The sequence below is a fragment of the Ostrinia nubilalis genome, chromosome 20, assembly GCF_963855985.1.
Source record: "Ostrinia nubilalis chromosome 20, ilOstNubi1.1, whole genome shotgun sequence".
Classification (NCBI taxonomy): domain Eukaryota; kingdom Metazoa; phylum Arthropoda; class Insecta; order Lepidoptera; family Crambidae; genus Ostrinia; species Ostrinia nubilalis.
In genome coordinates this window covers 2,487,044-2,512,156 of record NC_087107.1, presented here as the reverse complement: position 1 = coordinate 2,512,156, position 25,113 = coordinate 2,487,044, and the positions used below count along the sequence as shown (strand labels likewise).

The following is a 25,113-nucleotide window of genomic DNA, read 5'->3' as shown; positions in this document are numbered from 1 at the left end:
ATGAGCATCACACGCGGTTACCTGCCGCAGGCACCCGCTCTGAGCACTCATGGGAGTTTATGCAGAGGTCGCTAGAGTTTGACTTTGAGCTTTGTTTATAGTCATTACGAAGCAGATTTTGATGGGAAACTGCACTGTCTTGAATTCGAAAGGGTAATTTGACGGTGTTAGGGGAATTCTAGGAATAAATGCAGAGCCTCCTCATTGAAATTGAGACATTTCAATTTGAGATTTCACTTGACATTGATTGCAATCTGACATGGAGTTTTCAAACACTTGTAAAAATAAAAAGTAATTAAATCAAAAGCAGTAAGACTCCCAAAATAACTTTCTACCCCTTTTACACGTTTGTCATAAATTATAATATTAAGGAATTGTTAAGCAAAATTTCAAGTAGATTGAACCAAATAATCACTGTCCCATACAAACTTTGCCCCCTTATTTCACCCCCTTCATTTCTTGACCCCATTTCGGAAAATCGGATGCCTACGTCATACAAAGAACACACCTTCCAACTTTCAGGTCTCTACGATATCCGTCAGTCATTTAGGACTAAGCATTTTTATTAGTTGTCCAATACTCTATCGTTCCAGGTATGTCATTGACAGGAGGGCGCTACTATCTTAATGGGTTATTTATTAGTCCCAACTTTATACCACTTGACATATCAGAATCGTTTGACTTTAGATACCTAAGCGATTTGATATTCAGAGTCCCTTAATGAAATCAAGTTCTAAAATAACTTGAGGTGTTGTACCCGATCAAGCTTTTCATTGCAGGACAGTTAAATAGTTTTATTATTAGTTTCTTCTTTAAGTCTTGATTTGTCAGAGTAGGTAAAGGCTCCATGAGAGCAAAATTTAGCTTTATAATAGTTTTTAATTTTTTTCTTGAAATATTTGACGCCTTGTAATCTCTCGTTAATATAGGTCCACACAAATAAAGAATGTTTGACTTCGACTTTAATAATTATGCTCTTACATAATTAGAATAATATAAGAATAAGAATTTTTCGGTTTTTATACTGAATAATGCTTCTTTAAATTGTTATCAAAATTACAAAACCAGCTGCTCCAGCTTGGATGAAAAAAATACATTATTCCCAAAAAATTTTTCAAAATAAAAATTTTGCCTAGTTTAAACTGACTGTACTGAAAAAAATTGTACTACGCGATTGTGGCAAGTGACGTCATAATTTGGCGCATTTAGTAAGGGTTCCAAAATGGTATAACACTTGGTAAATTCTTGCTGTGATTGTCGACAATTTTTGGTTTTTTGGAAATAATCCCGTTTTTAACATTATCTACCTTGGTTAAAAATTATTGTTCTAATGTGCCCAAAATTCAAGTTTCTGTGACTGACTACCGTACAGTCAGTCACAGAAACTTTTGTCATCATGACAGTAATTAGTAGTTGACATACTGTGACAAAAGTCACCCGTGCGCGCGCGCCTTTACTACCTGCTCTGCCTGCACTTGTACTTGGTAACAGGGATAATAAGGCTATGAAGTTTCGGTTATGAATACGGTTACGGATATTAGAATAATATTATACCAGTTTCGGTTACGGTCACGGATATGAAATCATTTCAGATTATCCGAAAGTTTCGGATAATTTCGGTTACGGAATTATTAGAATTTCAAAAATGTAGGTATAATTCAAATAGCAAGATGCTGCGTGACCCACATAGCTACTTTATGTACCAACTAAGACGACACCTATGTATGATAAAGGTAAAACAGGCTGGCATATTAGATGGTGCCAGGGAATGCCAGACAAGTTGGTAACAAATATTAAGATTTAAGGTACAATTCCGAAAGACGTGCCGCAACCGCAAACTGCAAAACTCTATGAAATCGGCAACGCGGCATTGCAGCTGCGGCGTGTATACTGCAGATTTCATAGAGTTTTGCAGTTTGGAATTGTACCCTTGAGACTCCGCCTTTATCCGAAACTATACGTAACTTTTGAATCAGTTTCGGTTACGGTAATGGATATTTTTTTATTTCGGATATCCGATAGTTTCGGTTACGGTTACGGATATCCATAACATCCCTGCTTGGTAAAATGGCCCTCTCCGTCCCGCTCATACCTTTTAAAATGGCTTCTTCACCTCACTTAAGCCAGAAACTTGAATTTTGGGCACATTAGAATAATAATTTTTAACCAAGGTACATAAAGTTAAAAACGGGATTATTTGCAAAAAACCAAAAATTGACGAGAATTACAGCAAGAATTTAAAAGTGTTATACCATTTTGGAATCCTTACTAAATGCGCCAAATTATGACGTCACTTGCCACACTCGCGTAGTACAATTTTTTTTCAGTACAGTCAGTTTAAACTAGGCAAAATTTTTATTTTGAAAATTTTTTTGGGAATAATGTATTTTTTTCATCCAAGCTGGAGCAGCTGGTTTTGTAATTTTGATAACAATTTAGAGAAGCATTATTCAGGGTTACATAACAAAAAAAAATTTTGGAAAAAGTGAAGATTTGTGGCAACACGAGTAAAAAGACCGTCACCGGGAGTAGATTTTTTTGTTTTTTTTTAGATGCCTAATATTTTGACAAAATGCCACATAGATTTTTTTTTATATTTTTCTGATAATCAGCATAACTTGCCTCAACACCCAGTTCCGGCTTGACGTTACATTACGGGACACCCTGTATAAGGTGTTATTTTTTTAACTGATCATATTTTACCAACACATCCTATTACCCCCTATTGGGTTAGTAGTAGTTTCGCACGATTTTCCTTCGCACGAATATGCGAAACGTCCCCTTTCAATAATAATTTTTTTTTAGTAGGCGTTTCGCCCGGATGTATTAGAAGTATTAAAATCGCGTGCGAATCGACTCTTTTTTGAACTAGTAGTATGCTATTACTAGTTCTCAAAGGGGTCGATTCGCACCCGTTCGATTGTGAAAACCAAACTAATATATTTACTGTAAAATAGTAAATATTAGTTTGGATTGTGAATATCCTATCCTACTATAATATTATAAAGGCGAAAGTTCGGATGTCTGGATGTCATGATGTCTGGATGTTTGTTACTCTTTCACGCAAAAATTACTGTACGGATTTTGTTGAAACTTTATAGTATTATTGTTTATAACCCAGATTAACATATAGGCTAACTTATGACGATATGTGACAAATAAATTTCAATAAATAAATAAGACGTGTCTAAAAAGCGAACTCTACCTATCGTCATTGGTTAAAATCTACAGCGCTGGACAAACTACTGTATGACGTTCGTAAATATTCATTCGGGGGAAGCCGTGAAACGCCATCTATCAACATGATATCTAACGGGGGTAAAACGAGGTCCACGCGAACGAAGTCGCGGGCGGCCGCTAGTTTATAATAGGTAGCTTTCCCTCCGCAACCTTATTGGTATTCCATGTATGTGTCTTTTAACTGATTTCTGTTAAACATTTCATGTAAAATTTGTCCAGTTATAACTCCATTTACATCTGCATCTGTAAACAAGGGTTCATGTTCTCCAGCCCAGATGCCGAGTAAACAGAATCGTCTTTCAGTGACGTGCAGCTGCCCCTATATTTGACCCTCTGACCTAATTTTTTATTATTTATTTGTATCAGTGTGCTCTTCTAATAAGTGTAAGACGATTGTATGTAGGTACTATTAATATGTAATTTTAACTCATTGGTTTTGTCTCATATTTAAGGAATTTACTATGTATCATGAGTAGAGTCTTCGTTTAAAAGGATGCGAACGATTTAAATTTCAATAGGTAGACAAAATTGATAATTCTTAATTATCAAATATTTTAGCTTTCTCCAGTAACACTGATATTATTATACTGTGACTCATCAAAGTCATCATTGTCAAAAATATTGACAAATCGCGAACTGTCACGTCCAAAAAACTGACACGCGTCCGTCCTCCGTAAGCGCCACCGCGCGACTGATTGAGATTGTCCAAGCCGTCATGGACGATTTTTTCCACATTTTTTAACATAGTAACTAAATAAGACGCAATATAAAAATTCCATCCGTTAAAAGCCCTCAAGTTATTTCTGAACTTTAGTTTAGTAAAAGATTTAGAATCTCAAATCGCTTATTTTAAAAATAAAACCATAATTAGAAAACGAATAGAGGTAACTTTGGGAATTTATTCTATCGAGTCAACTTCATCAAATCGTGTTTCCATCCGTTAATAGCCCTAGAAAATATCCTCAACTATGCCCAATAAAAATCTTAGCCTTTAATTTTACTGTTTAGTACCTCAAAAATGAAAAATGAAAACCTCATTTTCGCCATTTTCTCTGCTACCCGGCCTTAAAGAGGCCCAGGTCAACAGTGAGACGACCCAAGGCCGCCTGTCTGCCAAATAAAATGGGAATGGGCCCGGCTATTGAAAGATGAAGAACAATGGTTATTGTTCTTCTAACCATTTGTGAATTCAATCAAGTATCTCCAACTTTCCAAGTGCGGATGAACTGGTGATAAATAGGTTTAGGTATATAGGTACTTATTTTTATATGGTATGACGTTCATATTTGTTGGGTTTTTACTAATCACTATCTATTGAATGTTTGGTAACTTATCTAATGTATCTTTAATTCAATAAAAGACGAGTAGAAGCACGTGTTAGGAAAGGATTAGCTATAGGTTAAATTATAAGCCGGTTATTAAGTATTTAATATCAGTATAAGATACGCACATAACATCAATAGATAATGGACTATCAAACTTACAGACAGGTCCGGGTATGAACCTTCGTTCGTTCGTTTCAGCCAAATGACGTCCACTGCTGGACAAAGGCCTCCCCCAAGGTTTTCCATAATGAACGGTCCTGCGCTGCCCGCATCCAGGCTCTTTCCGCGACCTTTACTAGATCGTCGGTCCACCTAGTAGGAGGCCTGCCCACGCTACGTCTTCCAGCCCGTGGTCGCCACTCGAGAACTTTCCTGTATGAACCCTACAGAATCAAAAAGTTCTGTAATGAAAAAATATTATGATGAGACTTTGCTTGACGCTAGAGAATCCTACAAAGCGACTGAAAAAACTAGTCGGATATCAGCGTCAGATAAGCATGAAGAGAAGCAAGAGCATAATAAGATAGGCAATTGAAACGCTAATGGGAATAATTCAGGTAGAAGGCTACGTCAGAGATCTGAAGATCAAACTTTACCTAATTCTGCTACGACTAAGTATCAGTAAACAGAGAGGGTGGGAGCAGGATTATGTTTGATCATCATTTTTCTCATAGTCTATGGTTGTTTACTTCAGGACAGCCTTCCCCTATGTAGATACATGTACAATGTACATTCTTACTACCCGGTCAAGTTAACAGCGCACCTGGTGGCCGTGACGTCACATCGACGCTCTGGTACAGACGGGGCAAACGCGTGGAAAGGAGATTCGCATTCCAGCGAGGTGCGCATTTAGCTCGATCGAGTTATATTTATGTTTATTTCGCAAAAAAACCTATCTACGTCAAGAGATTTAAAACGTCATTTTATCGATCGGTTAATTCCTGCACGTTGTAAATTAGATTAATTAATGATAATTTAGAGCGTATAAAATAAAAATGTTTGTCATCAATGTTTAGTTGTTGAAGGAAGTGTTAAGATGGCGTCCTCGTTGGTGTTAATTTTTGCCCTGTTTTTGGGTAAGTTTATTTAATTTTGTAAATTGTTCATAATTAGACCCAGGCAATGTAAATCCTCAACCATGGAAGGTTGAAGAAGAGGCCTATGGTCGAAGATGAACCCCAAAGGCTGTTATAGATAGAAAGAATGTGAATTCATGTCAATTGATTTCTACAAAGATGTTTTCCACGTCGTAAAATAATTGAATCCTATTGTTTCGGGATATACCTAAATGTGACTTTGGGAAGAGAAGAAGCAGCCTAAGAACACAGCAGAAGAACCCTCCATTTCAGTCAATGCAAAAGAGAACAACAATACTTAGATTGTGTATGAATCGTGGGACCCTGTGCATCATCAGTTTTGGATATCACCGGCGCCAGATCATTGATTCTATGCTCTAGCTTTTGCGTCGAGGATATCAATTTTCAATGACTGTCGTTCACAGACAATATACCGTTCTTCCAGCGGCAGCCCAATCAGCCCCCGAGCGCATTGTGGGAGGCACCACGACCGTCATCGAGAACTACCCTTCCATAGTTCAGGTGGAATCCAGAACTGGTATCTTATGGGGCCAGAGCTGTGCTGCTAACATCTTGAACACGCGCTATGTCTTATCAGCTGCTCACTGCTTTAGTGGACTGTAAGTAGTTGTAAAGGTTCTCACAGATCAACTTTCTTTTTGTAATCAGGGTGTGAGTTGTAAGAACTATGATCACAGTCCTGTTATACTCCATTATTGGCCTCCCATGGAGCCATTCGGGCCAATTTAACATCTCCTCAAAATTCGGATTCATAAAAGAGGCTTGAATTGAATAACTACTTATCGTCAATTATACTGTCACAGATCTAATTGGAAACTTTTGGAGAATTGCTATATTTTTTTACACAACGTGTTAAAACAATCGATTCCAATCCCTTTTTCATTCCTAGATACGTTCCTACGCTGCATCAGCTTCAAAGCTCCAGTTTCTCAATGGCATCTGATTTGAGTAGTATTAAATTACTATACAACCTAAATTCCAAATACCAGACCAGATCTGATTCTGAAAAATACCCACTAGTATAAGTACAGTTCATTCCTCAACCAACATTTTTTCCAGGTTCTTCTCAGTCCGCAACCGCCGTATCAGAGCTGGCACCACAAACCGCAACAATGGGGGTACCATCATCACAGTAGACGCAGTCTTCAACCACCCCACCTGGGGCAGTCTGGACAATGATGGTGACATCACTGTTGTGAGGCTGTCTTCAGCGCTGGTTTACAGCGACAGGATCCAGCAAGTGGCTATCGTCAACCAGGGTTGGGAGGCGCCCGATAACTCCCCTGTGGTGCACGCTGGATGGGGTACCATTAGTGTGAGTATTTTCAACTACCACGCGATCTAACAGCTTTTTTATGGCACGAGTAAGCAGTTGTTATACTTGTAAAGATAACATTCATTTAGTATGAAAATATTACAAATATTACATTAATTTACTGTGGATCGAATTTTTGGCATACATGTTCTAATCAGATCATGCTAGATACCAATTATTATACGTCACATCTTCTAAGAGAAATATTCATTCAATAACATACATTTGCAGATGCTTTGAAATCAATAAACCAATTAAGTTGGCCAAAAAATACAGCAAAAGTTCCTATTGCTATGCAAAATCTATGGAGAAATCGCGTCCTGACACCTCAGGAACTGGCATCGACTACCAATATTTGACCTATTCTTCTGTAAAAGTGCTTTTTAAAAGCCCACTTGTTTAAATAAATGAGTTTTAAATAGTAGCCTATTAATTTAAATATTTATCCAACAGTCCGGCGGATTAGCATCAGCCCTCCTCCGTCACGTGGAAATCAACACAATCAACCGGGCGCTGTGTCGCGCAAGGTACGCTCCTCGGCCCAGGTCTTCAATCACTGACAACATGATCTGCGCTGGAGTCTTAGACGTCGGAGGCCGGGACGCCTGCCAGGGAGACTCTGGTGGACCCCTGTACTTCCAAGGCATCCTGATCGGAGTGGTGTCCTGGGGCAGAGGATGTGCTGATGCATTTTACCCTGGAGTTAGCGCTGCGGTTTCACCTTACACCGACTGGATCTTGGCTACTGCTGTTTAATAAAGTTTTTGAACTTTCTTGACTTATTTTCTTTCCATCATGACTCACAGAAAATCATATTGTAAACTTTTTGGATATTTCTATCCTATTAAGCATAGCCAATGCAGACCTTGAAATGTAACATGACCCCTCCGCTTCATTTTGTTCATAAGATTTAGAGGTCTTGGTTGGAAAATGATACATTCCTCTAGTACCTGTTTTACTGATTAAATTGACACTTCACAGCTTAATCACCTTCAGTTGTAGTTTTTCTGAGCCTTGTTGTTAGTTTGGTGTTGAATTTTTGGTAACCTCATCTGTAAAATGAATTAATTTTTATATTTAGTAACTATAGTATACCTACTTAATAATAATCTTCTTATTGAATTGAAACATATTATTATTATGATGGGGCATAATAACTGTAAAATTAATAAGTTATAACGTAAAATGTAAAATTTTATATTTACTGATATAAATGAGTATTGAATCCATGATCATTTGCTTGCCCACAACTTTTATCAAGCAAGACTAATCAATACAACTACTTCTTAAAAATGTGTCCTATCTAAACATTATTAAGGTGAATATTTCAACTGAGGGTTTTTCCACAATAGTAATTTATATCACAGAATAAGTTAATGATGATCTTACTTTTCAATATGTCTGCTAGTACGCGATGAGGTTTCCCACAGCGGTGAATATAATCCTGGAAAAATAAAGTAGGGACCTTTATAGAAAAATACAACAAACTTTGGAGCAACGCATCATTTGTATCTGTTTTATTATAGACTTTATTTCTCTACTAAATAAAATTGTATTTTTTCTTGATGGATTTAAACTAAAGAGCTTGGAAATGAAAAATGTTACTCCTACATAATGGATAAATGTTCAAGTCTGACCTATTTGATTCCAGGCAAGTAGCTAGATGGTTAAAATTATAAATGTTTTAACAAACCTTCTTTAATTTGCCTCCTCTTCTTCAAGATGCTTCTGCCTTATTTTGAAACAAAACTCTTTTCTAGTATTATAGGCAGATGTATGAAGTCTCCATACCTATCACAAGTAACACAAAATCATTAAATTCAGCAACGTAACCGAAGATAATGTTTTGGTTATCTTATTTTCCAATAGCTAAATACATCTACAGACTTACCGTTTCATGAATTTATTCTGATTAATTTATTTAGTATTCGTTCTAATTTATAAACACTCATTTCTATCACTTTTTCATTGATAATTTTGCAATTAGATTTCTTGCAGAAAAGCTTCATTTTGTAAACAACAAACAGCTGATAACTGTCAATCATTTGACATTTAAATTCCAATTCAAGCATAACTAATTTCAACAAAACAACAAGTATTAAGATTTTAAATTAATTAAATACCGTGATAAACGAACAGTGATGAAGGGTAATGTAATTTAATAATTTAATTTCGATGCTGTAGATCCGGCTTTAATAAAATTGTATTATTACAGAATTCATCCAAAACTAAGGAACAATGAAATGCGCGAAATGAAACGTTTTGCTGTGGAGTAGAGATGGCCAATGTAACTGGTTAATCGATTAAATAGCTTTGTTTTGTAAGATAAAGTCGATAATTATATCGATATATTATATCGAGTCAAAATAATACAATCCAAATTATCTTCATTTTAAAGATGGTAACAGGTTGTATTTGTAACAATGTTTTAAAAAAGATGAAGACGTTTTACCTCAATAAAACCACCAAGCACTAGTCCTACCAACTCCTATTATAACTCCATTTGTTCCAATACCACGTTAACGTGGTAGGCAACTAGAGACCTGGGACTAGTGTTGAAAATGACTTAAAGCAGCTGAATTTGACTGACCGTCATTTACGGTCAAATTGGTCAAAAACGGTTAAAAACAAGTCATAAGCTGTCAAAAACGCTCAATTTCGGTCAATTTCATTTCAGTAATAGTTTAGTACTTTTTAAACTTTCACCGACTAACTTTCATTGTATAAATGGTCGATTAATTTTACCATAATGATATCCAATATCCAAAACAATCGATAAACTTACGGAACGCACTTCACTAGGATGATGACATATTGATAAGAAAATGACACATTGGACATGACGTCTGTGACTGTCATCGAGTTAGATCGAGATTGAGACTTTTTGGCGGGAAAGTGAAGTTGAAAGTTTCTCAGTGTTTTATGAGCATTCATCAGTGAGTTAGGCCAGTGCCTATAAATCAAATTCTCTCAAAGAAGTGTGTGTGAGGTAAGATCTCAGTAAAGCACGCACCTCATCTTTACTGAACTCAAGGAAATTATTTAAAATTCAGTAAGTTCATGAAAGTAATAAAACCCCATTAGAATATTTTTTTTAAATCAACGTTTTTGTAAAGTCTAATATTTAAAGCTTTTACTTACCTACCCACACACAGACTTTTACTAAGGCTTGTTGAATGTTAAAAAAATGATAATAATTAGTATTACTTACTTGGTTTTAACACTGTTAGTGTAGGTAGATACCCTTTTTAATTAAATTTTAATCCCTTTTACGATGAGTTGATGAGAAGTTTGACGATGAGAAAACATAATTTATTAATTTACTCTCGTTAAAAAATTAAAATTAAATTGTCCTGCTTAAAAAAATGGGTAGGTACGACGAGCTTCAAGCATGTGGGAGATTTTTTAATTTGGGTAGGTATCAAGCGATATCACTAGCGACTTGAACCAACGACCTTTCAGTTGGGGTGGCCTGAACTAACCACTAAGCTAGGAGACAATGGAACTAAAAAATTAGGTGCGAACTTACTTATTGAGCAGGATCGACAAGTATTAACTAACATGGTATTAAATACATTAAGTACTTACAATAATGCAGAAATCATGATTTTAATATTATGGAAAAAGACTATGAAAGACTAGGAAGATCGTATTTGGAGGAATTTGTGATTAAATTAGATTTTTTATTTGTGTATTTTATTTCACAAATTAGGTATCTACTTCTCTATCGATTTTCTTCCATAAAAGCAGGTACCTACATAATATTATATTTTCTAAATGTTATCTTCTCTGACCAAGAAAGAAGTGCAAATCGGCCCTAATTGATTATTGAAAATACTAAACCCTACGCCAGGCTAGAACCAGACCACCCCAGCCAGGCATTCCCAGGCCCGATCAATAAGCTCCCGTCTATCCCGACTCCTTCGCATGCGCGCGCCATTTTGGAAACCAAACCACAGATTCGCAAATGCGTCGACTTCGAAAAACAAAAGACTGACACGAAAGAGTACCGTTTAGTGAAGTTTTATTAATAAATCGTGAAAAATGAGCCCGGATAGAGAAGCTGAAGGTACGTTATTGTGATATTATTCTTTGTTTTGAAGTATTGTTATTATTTTGCGGTTTGTAGAATGATTTGCGTGATGTTTGGGAAAAGTTGACCGCAAAATGCTACGTAAAGATTACTTTAGATACTGTGACAGGTTTGTGATACGGTGAATTTATGTAGGTACAGAACATTATGAATTATGATAGGTACCTACTGCTGACATACTACCTAATCGAAAAAGAATAATTTATAGGTACGATAGGTATTGTTTTGTAAGATGCATTGAAATAATATTTTCGTATTAAAGATTGAATCAATTAAGTAAAGTACCTATTTCAGAGCACCGGGTAGGGAAAATAGAGTTTCTTTCAGATTTAAACGAGATCGCATATTGTTAAATTACGTGTTAATCAGATGTAGGTAATAATACAAATAAATAGTCGTCATGAAACGATAGGTACTTATACGAAGCTGTTTTAAAAAAAAAAATTAACTAATGTTGTAAAGTCGATAGCACATCTGATTAAATAAAGGGCTATCTATTTTCGTTCAAATTAGTTCCTGTTACTATTACACAAGATACCACAATGTACCTATATCTTGCTGTGCGGTGTTTCGTACTTCTTGTTATTTCCAACTTTTGATTTTAATTTATCTTTCCAGCATCCGAAGACATGCTGGAGTCGATTGACGAGCTCAAAGAGCGGCTATCATCAATGAAGAAGATGATGGAGGAACGGAAAGCGGCTGGATCCGGCACGAAGGACCTTTTTCAAGGTCACGCGAGGTCCCTCCACGGGACTAACATGATTGACGGGAACTTTCTCAGTTTTGTCTTCGGTGGATCCCTGGTGGTTATTCTAAGTGTATCAGTATACGCCTTTTATAACTTGTACCATGCAGTTTTGAAGAAATTCCCATCTACTCATACAGAGTTGTGAATGAAAGTGTATGGTCATGATGGGTCATCTAATCATCGGATTGGTCCAGGTTGCAGAGCGCAGTTGTACGGTAATCGTATAACTTTTACTTCTGTGCAATAATTGCAAGAGAATTTCATTCGAGAAAACCATTTTTCAAAATAGTTACTAGTAGACAATAGTTAAAAGATTTGTCAATAAATTGTTCTACGAAATAATAGCTGTAGAGTCACAAAAAGGTGTTGTAATGAAACAACTGTATTAATTAATTAATACCAAATCAAATATGAACCATGACCATGGCCATGACCATAAAGTGCCCTCTCCCTGGTGGCCTCATATCTCTGCGGTCACTAAAATTTTCATTGCGCAGGAACGCGGTAGTATCCTATTGAATAGTTTGTAAGTTTCAATGATTTACTTAATAAAGCTAAAGCCATAATTGTTGTTTTATTTTACAATCGTAATTATTACAAATATTTATGCCTTTTAAGGGCCATAAGCCTATATCATGGCAGTAGCTAAATTGAAAGTAAGTGAGACTCTTTCGAGTTCTGGGGTTCGATTCCCACTATTCCCAGTCGAAACAAGGCAGTGAAAAATTACAAGGGACAATGTTATTCCATTTTGTAATGGATAATGATGACATATTTATTAGTAATTTTATCGAGTGAAAATTAAGTCATAGTGATCCTGGTTTACCTGTTGTAGTAAAAACTAGGAGTAGGAAGTAGAGTGGAAAAGTTAACCCTTTATAAAAATTGGTAATTTAGGTAATACATACAAATTTTGTAAGTTTATCCACATAATGTAGATACACTACATACCTTTAACTACGATCTTAAATCTTTAACTACGATCACCTGATTGACAATTCAAACGGTAACATAAAACTGTTTAACTATGATCTTTATGAAAATATTCAGTAGTCACTGAAATGATGACGCCTATATTATCATTAATAAATAACCAGTAAAAGAGCAAGTAAGTAATTCATTAACCATTATTTTCCCAGAACACAGCTGCTGTTCATCTCATAAGGAATAATGTCGGAAAAAAGCGGAAAAACGAATATTTTTTCCGTAACTACGCGAAAGAAAACATGTGTTATTTCCGCAAGATGGGGTTTTATTTGTCCCGTTTCTTTTCCAATTGTTTTTCTTATGAACCCATATTAAAAGTTTCTTTTTATTTACTTGAGGCGAATTGGACTCGATGGAATGGGTTAGAATTTAGAAACCTTTTTATTACTTTAGTGAAAGGTAAACAGAATTGTGGTAGGTACTTCAGAATAGGTAGGTACCTAATTTATTACTTTGCGGTTTTTTTTATGAATGATCATTTGTTATGCCTTGCAAAAGGTGCTATTGGATTACTCCAGTTGCAAGACGGTGTGCTATTTTTTGGATATCTATAACTTGGATTACATTTCTATTTGTTGAATTCTTTTAGGTGATTTACAATTTGTTATTCATGACTTGCAAAGGTACCCTTAGATACTTTCAGTAAATAAGTTATTATAATAACATGCAATCCAATAGGTATTTCTAGAGATAAATTAAGTAGGTACCCGAGACTCATTAAAAAGAATGGGCAAAATTTTATGACGAGTGTCAGAACTCTATCTATGAAAATAATAAGAAAAAATGTGAATAAAATACAGAATATTTTTGTCTTTATTATTCAGACTAAGACACAAAACATAACATAAAAATTAATAATAAAACTGCTTTAAAACAATACTTATTCCTAAATTAGTGTTTTGTGCTAAGGTACCTACTCGTAGAAGTCTTTTTGTAAAAGTGGATGTCCAGGACCAACCATATAATTTAACCCCCTTTGTTCACATTTACACATGTATTGTCCAAAACAGTGGCAACCGCCAAAAGCTGTGTCTTCGCCTGAATTAGAGCAATTTGCAAACTGCATTATGCATTTATTGAGTGTACCACGCTATCTCCAAATTGCAGCTCAAACCGCGTCCAAAATTCAACCTTGTGACCTTCTCATTTATGTTGTTTTTAAGATGAGTTTGAGTATGTATTCAAATTGGGTGCTGCTGAAATTTCGGTTAGTACTTATTTGTTGCGAAAGGTGTTTACGGAATACTGGATCTTAATTGCGAAACATATTAAGCCTCTGACTTAATTGTTGTAGATTCTACAATGGCATAATTATTGTAGATGAACAGTCCAAAGCACACTACAATTACAAATGTTTTGTTTCTATACCGCACCTATTCCAACTATAAAAGTTGGAACAATTTGGACATCTTCGCCGATTGTTTGTATACAGGTAGGTACTATAAATAGGTAGGTTGTACTACCTTTCGTTAATAAGGCTGTTTGTAGAAACTCCCAAGACAACTTTTAAAAGAAAGCATGTTATTGATATTTGTTGGAAGTATACTAATAAAAGAGGGAATTATTTGAATTTAAACACGGTTTATTGACGTCCACACGGACGGACAGAGAATACAGAGTTGCATAGACAAAAGTATGAACGTTTTAATTGAGGCAAAGGGCGGTGTTTACATAAATCCTACAATATTGACTTAAAAACATAGAAAGTTACCTTATTACAATTTATGCATAGTAAGTTTGTTGGAAGGCTTATTATTGGGTTCCTTTCATATAAAAATTAATGTATTTTAGTTAATTATTAAATACGAGTTTATTGAAATTGAAGACAAAAGATTCTTCAACTGTTGATCAAACAGCCACTTTAAATAACAACGAAATAAATTCCTTAAAAGGTTTCACTTGAAACTTTGAAAGGGATACAACGTTGTAATAAAGTTTTAAAACAAAATTAAATTAAAAACAAACTGATGAAAAGTTAAAACTTTTCACTGAAAGGATTTCTCTTCTGCTCTAACTGCCTTTTTAAAGCGTTTAAAGGCCAAGAAATAAATGACGCTCAACCTTCAAGAACCTTAAGCCTTGAATCCATTGGGTATTGTATTCGAGTTCTGAAACTTTTTATAGGCTATTAAGTCTAAGGGCTAAGACACACGGGGTAGTAAATCTTGGAACATGCAAGTAGAGCTATGTTTTTGTCTTCTAATGAACCCACACTTAATTTAAATAGTACTCTAAATAAGCTACTCTACAATGTATGGTTTTTATGCAATTGAGATTTTGAAGAGCGTTTTTTACTCGTTGTTATGGTTCTTGCAACTCACGAAGGTGAGTGCGATTTACTGGCTTTACTTGTGTGTGTGTACAATAGTGTACATGCACATAACGATAGTGTAATGTCTGTCAAAACTTTTGAAAAACGAACAGTAGCGAGCCACAACACGTCATGTAGAGCTCACTCGCCTTCGTGAATGAGGGCTATCGTTTTAGCGCTCACCAGTTAGCGCCACTGTAGAGTAAGGTCCTGTCACTTGCTAGTAGCGAAGACAGTGGCACCAACTGGTGAGCGCTAAAGTGGTAGGAGGACTATCGCAATTGCACTCATCAAGATGGCGCCACTGTAGAGTAAGGTCCTGTCAATCGCCAGGGGTGCCAACTGTTAAGTATAAAAACGATAGCCCTCAATACTATACCTGCCAGTATTTTTGCCATCTACATTTTCGTATGTTATCTTTTTATAAATTTTGTATTGCTACACATATGCGAAAACATGTAAATGGTGTATAGTTTCTTAAGCAGTGGTTAATCTATTATTGTTTCACTGTATGTTTTCCAAACAAAATAAAATCTAAATATATAAAAGGAGAAACTGACTGACTGACTGACAGATCAACGCACAGCCTAAACGGCTAAACGTAGGCACTTGAAATTTGGAAGGGACGTAGTTTAGGTACCGTAGAGGTGCACTAAGAAAGGAATTCCCGAAATTCCCACGGGAACGGGAATTAGCGGAAAAATCCTTTTGTATGAACAATCTAAACCGCTTAAGTTAGATGCTTGAAATTTGGTGTGCAGGTACCTTAGTAAACTTAAAGCTTAGGTACAACAGGATATCGTAAAATTCCCACGGGAACGGGAGTTAGCGGGAAAAAACATATGTATGAAAAAATCTAAACTGCGTAAGATAGACGCTTGAAATTTGGCATGCAGGTACCTTAGTAAACTTAAAGCTTAGTTACAACAGGATATTGCAAAATTCCTATGGGAACGGGAGTTAACCGCTGAAGATAGATGAAGGGGGTAAAACGGGATCCACGCGTACGAAGTCGCGGGCGGCCGCTAGCTATCATCTATCTATCTATATAAATAAAAATGAATAAAATTGATGTTCGTTAGTCTGATTATAACTCGAGAACGACTGGGCCGATTGAGCTGATTTTGGTTTTAAAATGTTTGTCGTAGTCCAGGTCTAAACGATGAGTAAATACGCGCCCGATATTGTTTTTCTGTGACAGACAAAATTCCACGCGGGCGAAGCCGCGGGCGGAAAGCTAGTAAAAAAATAAAATAAAAAAAATAAAAAATGGGACACTGTCCCGTCCCGCCCAAAAGACGACATAATGGTTACTATATTTTTATATGGTATTCTGAATTACTACATTCCAGGTAATAAACAAAATATTCATACAACTTATTTATTGCCTACCCTACTTTGGCTATTCCCTGTGTGGCTAGCGCCTAAGGGCTTAGACCTTTAGACTCTATTATATTAATGGATTGGATCGCTTTACTAAACCGAAATATACGGCTTAGGCTTAAGAAATAACAATTTATGTTCAGGGTTTACAGCCAAAGTAGAACGCAATCTATACTAATATTATAAAGGCGAAAGTAACTCTGTCTGTCTGTCTGTCTTGTTTTCACGCCTAAAACACTGAACTGATTTTGATGAAATTTGGCATAGAGATAGGGAAAGGACATATGAAATTCCACGCGGGCGAAGTTGTGGGCGGAAAGCTTGGCTAATAATTGACAATATTAAAAGTAATGTAACTTGTGGTCCTAATGGCACAATGACTGAATTGTCTCAAATTTTATATAAATAAATACTTGAGACATTTGTCGGCCGTTTGGCGTAGTGGTTCAGAACGGACTACTATGCCGAGAGGTCCCGGGAAATTGAAATGATGAATTTTAATTTCTGTGACGAGTCTGGGTGTTACTATGTATAATATGTATGTATTTAAAAAAAAAAGTATATAAGTAGAATATCCGTTAAGCTAGCACCCATAACACAAGCATATTAATTGCTTACTTTGGGGCTAGATGGCGCTGTGTGAGATTGTCCAAAGATATTTATTTATTTATTTATTTAAATAAATATACCATCCTAGACTGCATCCCACTGAACATCAGGTGCGATTGTGATTAAATACCTGCCTTGTTATGCATAAACAAAAACTAGCGACTCCGGCTTCGCATGGGTGAAATTTATTACATGAACCTTCCTCTTGAATCATTCTATCTATTGCTGAAAACTGCATTAAAATCCGTTGCGAAGTCTAAAAGATCCAAGCGAGAAGACAGCGTGAGCGACTTTATTTTATAATATGTAAAGAAGATTTCAATCAAGCACCGCCTTCTATATTTTACTAGCGGCCGCCCGCGACTTCGTACACGTGGGTCCCGTTTCACCCCCTTGGGAAGAATTTTGCAAAATATTGTCTTAGTGAGTACCTACGTTCTAAAAGGAACCCCCATTTGGGACTTCTATCACCAGTAGTTTCTGAGATTTCGTGATGAGTGAGTCAGTCAATCTCTCTTTAAAAGTCTAAGGCTGGGTTGCACCATCTTACTTTCACTTTAACAAACGTCAAAAATCTGTCAAACTCCATACAAAAAACACCGGCTATCGTCAAAGTTACGGTCAAAGTTAGGTGGTGCAACTTAGCCTTGAAGAGATCTTGTCTTCGTAGCTTTAAGACAGTCATACAAAACCAACACTTTACAATTCCCTTCTATGATCTGAGGTTTACACACATGTGCTCACAACTTTAGCAACTTAAAATGAATAAGTACCCATTAAGTTTAAAAGATAATTAAAATAAATTCTCTATTCAGCTCCAAGCATTCACAAACTCCATTGAAACTCGCCCAGCAAATATTTGGCAAAATGATTCATAATTTATTTGATAAAAACATTCCTTTCATCTTATTGGGGCTCATTAGGTGCTCATTCATTTCTACAAAGGTAAAGCTTTTATGAATTATGAAAGGATCTAATAAGAAGAACTAATAAGAAGACCCACTCAAAGATGAATCAATATTTACTGAAAGTATGTCATAATACGTTTACCTACCTACGTATCAACACACTTATAATATTTTCAAGTTAGAATATAATGGAATGGAATGTAATTATTTTCCTTTTTTCCACCAATAAATTAGTTGACACCACAAAATTAAATTAAAGTGGCAATGGGCAGGGCACAAGATGGCAGTAAGGCGCTAGATGCAGGCCGCTACCAACCGGTCAATATGGATATCCTATGTTCAGCTGTGGACGTCATATGGCTGAAATGATAATGACGAGAACTTAGTCCTGAAAATCGAATTGGATTCCAATTTGCAATTCGATTTTAGCAACTTTGAAACTGCCAGAAATGTGACGTCAAACCGTTTGAATTGACAGGTCATAAAATGTAAGTTAATTGACTGTGGTGTTTACCCAATCCTTAATTAGTAGAACATCATTAAGTTTAGCAACATTATAGACAACTAGCGGCCGCCCGCGAATTCGTACGCGTGGATCCCGTTTTAGCCCCTTAGGGGTGGAGTTTCGTAAAATCCTTTCTTAGCGGATGCCTACGTCATATCATCTACCTGTATGTCCAATTTCAGCCTGATCCGTCCAGTGGTTTGGGCTGTGCATTGATAGATCACTATGTCAGTCAGTCAGTCAGTTACCTTTGAGTTAAATATATTTATAGATAGATTGAGCAACAGAACTCATTTGATGGCTTGTGAGTGTTCTATAAGTTTCTTAGCAACATCATAAATCATCATTAACCTTACTCCAGTCCACTGATGGATGGATCCTCAACTAATCAGTCACTTTGCATATCGTCATCGCTCCGTCTTGATAGAGTCATTCCCAACCTATCCTACCTATAGGGTACATAAATGACAATTCAAGACATGTAGTACAAAGACAATTTATCTTTTTTTATTATTAATTAATGATTGTGCCTTAATTAGACGTTGGCTCATCTCTCTTAATTAAATACAGCATTTTTTAAAGATGAGAATAATAAATAATAATAATAAATACGAAAACATACCAGCCAATTAAATGTCATATAGGTATTGAACCCATCAAAAAACATTACACGATAAAACAAAGAAAAACCAGGACCTACGTTTTCCCATGGCACCGACTCCGTCACGTTTTCATTAAACATACACCCGTCCTGCTCACTCTTATTCATAACTCGCGTTTTCCAGTACGAGTGAAGAGGACAGATAGAGGTTGTAAGGGTGGGGAAGGACGCGGACAGAATGAAAATATGGCCGTAAAGTATCAGATGGTGTAACGAAATGATGGAACTACATGTTAATGGAAAGCACAATATCTGTGATATTGGAGCTAGTATTTTGAAGCTAGTATTCGGAAGGTGTATCGGGAAATAAATCATATGAAAGAGCAGGTTACCTAAATATAATAATAAGCCGGCTTAAAGTAGTTACAGTGTTAGTATTAAAATATTCACGTTAAAGATAGTAGAGTAAGAAAAATAAAGAGAATTAATTATATTGTATTTTATAATCATGAAAAGTTGAATGCTCTTTTTGCAATTAATATACAAAATATCTAAGGGTTTGTTCCCAATTACCATTTAATAATAACACAGCAAACAAGCAAAAGCTATAAAATAATAATGACTTGGTATTTCTAGAGACTAGACAGCGAATTAAGTTTATTATCGTTCCTGATAAATAAAACTTTAATATTAACTCATTCCATAAGCAAGCAATGTAACATTAAGTAAAAAAATATTGTATGAACGATTTGACATATATTGAATAATGAAGTCGATAAAATCTCATCTCATCGTTTTTCATCGTTAGGAAGTAAACTAGTCCTGAATTTCCTCAGTTTTTCTTTTCACCTTGACTTTTCACCCCAACTAACCAAGCGATGTACGCAAGCACATCCTCATGTTGTTTTATTGCTCGTATTCCACTAATTACACCACAATCTTATCGCATCCCGAATCGACATCATCGCTCTTGCCAAAGCTCGGCCGGCCATAAAGTATCGAGGAGCTGTGACTGGTCACGCGATATTTTCGCCACCCCAAACATCCCTACACCCCGCCTTAGAGTATCAGGTAAAGGTGCCATTCGGCACAGTTCGCCCGAGCAAACCCCAGTTCGGTTGAATCCGCCTAGAACGACGGACGCGCGTATCCCGGGACAAGAATTAGAAAAAAACCTGTAAAAGTTTTTGGTTGCTGCCCGCGTCTTTGGCTGACGACCGGCTAACACCAGAGGTAAGTTTAGCTTAAAATTTTAGTTTTATATTGCCCTGAAACTCTACTAATTAATGTGAAAGATGATGAATAAATTAAATCGACAGCGAATGGAACGTAATTCGTGTAAACAAAACTGTAACATCTACAACCTATTATTTAATTAAAAATAAATATTCCAACAAAGGACTTGCAAACTATTGCGAACCCAAAAAGCTTTTGTACCTACACGTTGAATACAGTTACGCGCCTTTGTCAATTCGCGCTGAAATCGAAAAAATCACTATACAAAAAAGAAAGAGTGACACACGTACGCGTAAAAGCTCAAAAGCGCTCTAACAAAGGCTCTACGTGTTGCGCTAAAATCAACAAGTAGAGCCGTTTGATAGGTTTTTCCTCCGAAATTACGCAGCGCTCTGTGTGAAAATTTTTCGTAGCATTAGCTTTTACGACTTTGTCTGGAATGCTACTGCAATGCTTTGGAAAAATCCCCGGGAATTTTGGTAGCAACACTCTGTATTTCAGAATTTAGAAGAACATTCCCATTTTGAGGCGAGCTTTTATGAAATTATGTACATGCTGCGAGATATACCTAGCTAAACGGGTATTCTTAAATTTACTATCGGTTCTTCTTTTATTGAATATGATACAAACATGGTTGGTAACAAAATTTACTACTTATGGCGCAGTGGTGCGCTGAATCAAAGGATCTCGGGTACATTACCGGGTCGGGTCAATTTGAAGAACAATACTCATATCTTAATTAATTTGGGGGAACAACGGACACTACTCCCTATTGTAAAAGATCTCAAATGTGTTTAAAAACGACATAATATTGTACCAGTAGTAATTTCAATCTGAAACTTTTATTACTAGCTTTCATCAACTAAAACGCGTATATTTCAAGCTCTACGACTTATTTTAAGATAAAAATTAGGCCGCGGTTTTTATTTTAACAACGACATATTGAAACTTTTATTATATTAACTTTCATCATTTAAAAAAGCATTTATTTCAAGCTCTACCATTATAAAGGAACCTAAATGACTAAATAACCACCGAAGCTTCGTTAACTCTAAAAGCAAAATTCTACAAATCGCTAATGGCTGACAGTTTACACTGAAAGTGCATTGGGCGTTTATTTGTTAATTAAAAACACATTACTCAGGCTCTACCGTTAATTAAAACCTAGCCAAGTGCGAGTCGGACTCGCGTACCGAGGGTTCCGTACAAACTTGTAGTTATGTAAATAGTTTGTTCCTGAAATTAAGTTATCGAGCAAGGTTTCGAGCAAAAAACGGCAAAGAATCACATTGGTTGTATTGGAGTCCCACTTGAAACCTTGAGCCCCATTTATTGTTAAGCGGCAACAGAATACAATATCACAGATCTTGAGATACAGCTTGGTGACAGACTGATATACGGATAGTGGAGTCTTAGTATCTAATAGGGCCCCGTTTTCACCCTTTGAGTACGGTACCCTAAAAATAGATGGTTGGTTTATTTGTCCTACGCTGTTGATACTTTATAAAGTAATGGTTTTCACTGTAATTCATCGGTTGATGGATGAAGCTAAGTTAGCAACTTAGTTTTATTTTATTAAATTTACACACGATATTTGAATAACTCTTTCACTGCTACGTAGCGATATTAGGTATTTATGACATTAATTATATTAAGAGCACCGTTGTTATTTTCCGCCAGGTCTTGTTGGTTTTTCCTGTACTTAATAAATAAGAGGCTGACAAAGATCACTGACGCCATTCACAAACATTAATATGAGGTCTCACAGTGCCAGTGGACGAACAGAATCACACACGAAGCAATCACAGAGCTCTATTTAACGCTGTGCGTTCGATTTGCTTCTTCACTTAAGCAAGGATCGTTTGTGAATACGGGCGTGAGTACTCCGCCACTTCTTCTTAACATAAAAGATATGAAGGTATGGTAGATATTTATGATGGGTTTATTTGCTGAAAAAGCTGAAGTAGCAATGGGCAGGGCACATAGTAAGGGCAGCAAGGTTCTGGTGTGGAGGCCACGTAACGGAAAGCACAGCGTAGGACGTCCACCCACAAGGTAGACCGACGACTTCGTAAAGGATGCTGGCCGCTACCAATCGGTCATTATGGAAATCATTCGAGGAGGCCTATGTTCAGCAGTGGACGTCTTATGACTGAAATGATGATGATTATGTGCTCAGAAAAAGGACACATACTAATAAAGTACTAAGATTTTAAAGTAGACATCAAATAACACCTTTAAGTCGACTTGAAAGTTATTTACTGAAACATTTAAGCTGAACTTGGGAACACCTTTCAATTTAGAAGCGAAATCAATTGGATTCGAAACCGGTTTAGAGTGTCTATCCCAGTCAGACCCTTTCTCGCAAATTAAATTAAAGATCAAACTGGGGTCCTATCTGACGAAGGACTACGTGACGAGCTTAATTTTTGAAAGACTAAACGAATAAGCAGATTTGTTGAGATATTTTAAATAGATTAGTTTTTGATCAGCTTGAAGATGAATTGGGATTATTTTAAATGTATTAAAAAAAATCCGAGATTTTTGGCATTTATCTGCAGGTGCAATCATTTTTATTTGGAAAAAATGCCTTCAAAAGAAAACATGTTGAGGTAGGTAGGCAGGTACTTATATGGAATATGAATGCCTAGGTACTTTCAAAACTTAATAAATTCGAAAAGATTGGACGTCTAATGGCTGAAATGATGATGAAATTCGAATTTGAACAATTTTTCTAGCCTATCTTATTCGAAAATCTATGACATGAAACTACAACAGCCCTCCTAGACATAACGCACTTTTTGATCGAATTGAAAATCGAATCCGTCAAAACTCCATACAAAAAAGAGGCTTTTCGACCACTTTTCGACTGGTTTGCGATTATAATTTGCACTTTGTCTAGACCCACTGAAGCTTTTAATCTTTGTATGGAATATACTGCGCACGATGTCACACATGACACCTCACATTTTGTACGGGAAATGTGTGTTTTTGGCGTAGATAGTGACGTCATGAGATTCCATATTCATATCTTAGTAGAGATTTTTGAAAAGCAAATAACTGGATGATTCCATAATGCCAAAGCCAAGGAAATGTCAGAATAAAGACTCATACATACTCTCGAGACCTCAGTGAATTCGTGAGTGATTCTGTTTGTGGCAGAGCTTGAAGTAGGTCCACTAATGGGCCGCTGGGTTAGACCTAACTTTAGTTTCATGTAGTTTAGAACTAGATTAGTGCTAATGTGAGAGTAACTAACTCAATTTTGATGTAAGTAAGTAGGCAAACGGTAATTTAATTAGGTTGTTAAATCTACATACTGAATTAGTTAAAGTTTGTTCCAATGAGAGTTTAATGAGCGAAGAAGTTTAATCAATATTAACGGTAAGTGGTTTAAAAGTGAAACGACACAGTGAAATGCTGGATAAAAATGCGCTGATAATTTGGAAAGGTTTGACTTGATTTGATTGTTTGATATAGCGACACCACCTAGAGTTTGTGAGCGTCATGGCTTTTCTTAAATATCATAACATTAGTTAAATTAGATCGTGGTCGTTTTCGTAATAACCAAATCACGAATTTCGCGATAATTATACCTACCTACAGATTTTCGATAGTACGTAACCACAAAGCGTTGTAAGCCTTTTTTCACTCAATAAGTGTTACTTATTCAAGACAGACGCGACACAAGCACAGCTTAGTGCAGCAGCCACAAGAATAATGTTGTCTATGAACCTTTTGATGGTAATAATTGACTTTCTTCTTTTTTATTGGTTTTTGAGTCTAGCAGATAACAGTATTATGTTATCGAGCAATTATTTTTAAAAATTGCCAGTCTAAAGTACACCTGTGTGCCTACCATGAGTTTACGTTAGGTGAGCTCGCTAGCGAATACGTCAAAAAATTTTATGAAGATTTTATTTCTTGAAAGTAGCCGCTAGACGCGCTGCACAATATGTCATACATTTAAATGTCATTTTTTTACGCAGTCGCTAGCGAGCACACCTCAGATCATAGAAGGGAATAGATGTGAAACGAGGGCGTGGCGCGTGTCTCCGCGATATGCCCAGAAACGAACATCGGCCGCGTAGCTAGGTTAGTCGTGATTCAGTCGTACTAAGGAAATGTTCTCCGATATTTTGGATAATGCGTCGTTACGTGCAATAAAACAAGTGAAACGCAGAACTACAGGAACAATGGAGTCATTTACTACATGTAAGTATTGCAAATCCATTGGTATTTTGCTTATAAATAAAAAAAAACTAAACATTTTTACAAACGAATTCAGTGCCGTAACAGTTACTGCGATATCGAAATCAGTGGTGATAAAAATTCAAACACACTTGTACATTGACGATTTAGTTAGCAACCACTTTATGTCATGCTCAACTACTGCGCAATGTATTTAATTTCTTCCGATATCCACTGGTCGTGTGAAAATACACAGTACGGCCGCATGTGCCGGTCGTAACATAGTGCCGTGCTCGTGTTCTAATGCGGTTTCCTATTATCGATAAATAGAAGTAAATTATAATTTTCTATTTTGTAATTTTAAATAAAAAAATGATGTGTTACTTGCGATTATAAGATTTTACAAAAAAAATAATAACAGTAGAAGTAATTAGTAACTGTCAACTATGTAATTACTACAAGAGCTAGTTGAAAGCCTAATATAGGCATTATTTTTGATAAACATTATGCGGTACGCAGATCGCCATAATTGAAAAGTAAATGCGTGATAGTAGTTAATAA

The 25,113-nt window shown here is 36.1% G+C and overlaps 3 protein-coding genes across 3 annotated transcripts in view; 2 read left to right on the top strand and 1 right to left on the bottom strand.

Annotated features, from left to right (window-relative positions):
- Positions 1-25,113, bottom strand: part of LOC135081443 (nucleolar protein dao-5-like) — a 190,512-nt gene that overhangs the window by 40,196 nt on the left and 125,203 nt on the right. The window lies entirely within an intron of this gene.
- LOC135081710 (uncharacterized) lies at positions 10,904-12,377 on the top strand. Its single transcript, XM_063976497.1, has 2 exons — positions 10,904-11,046; positions 11,689-12,377. Exons 1-2 carry the CDS (start codon positions 11,022-11,024, stop codon positions 11,964-11,966), a joined length of 303 nt encoding a protein of 100 aa, XP_063832567.1. The 5' UTR covers positions 10,904-11,021; the 3' UTR covers positions 11,967-12,377.
- The window catches only part of LOC135081451 (IDLSRF-like peptide), a 123,815-nt gene continuing 118,925 nt past the window's right edge, over positions 20,224-25,113 (top strand). Inside the window, exon 1 of the mRNA XM_063976145.1 lies at positions 20,224-20,358. The gene's annotated coding sequence lies outside the window, so the exon portion shown is untranslated. The remainder of the gene's footprint in view (positions 20,359-25,113) is intronic.

What these genes read in the sequence shown, in the direction of transcription:
- LOC135081710 (XM_063976497.1), top strand. Translation starts at nt 11,022, where the DNA reads ATGAGCCCGGATAGAGAAGCTGAAG. An exon ending in CCCGGATAGAGAAGCTGAAG is followed by an intron (nt 11,047 to 11,688) that starts GTACGTTATTGT and finishes TTATCTTTCCAG; the next exon opens with CATCCGAAGACATGCTGGAG.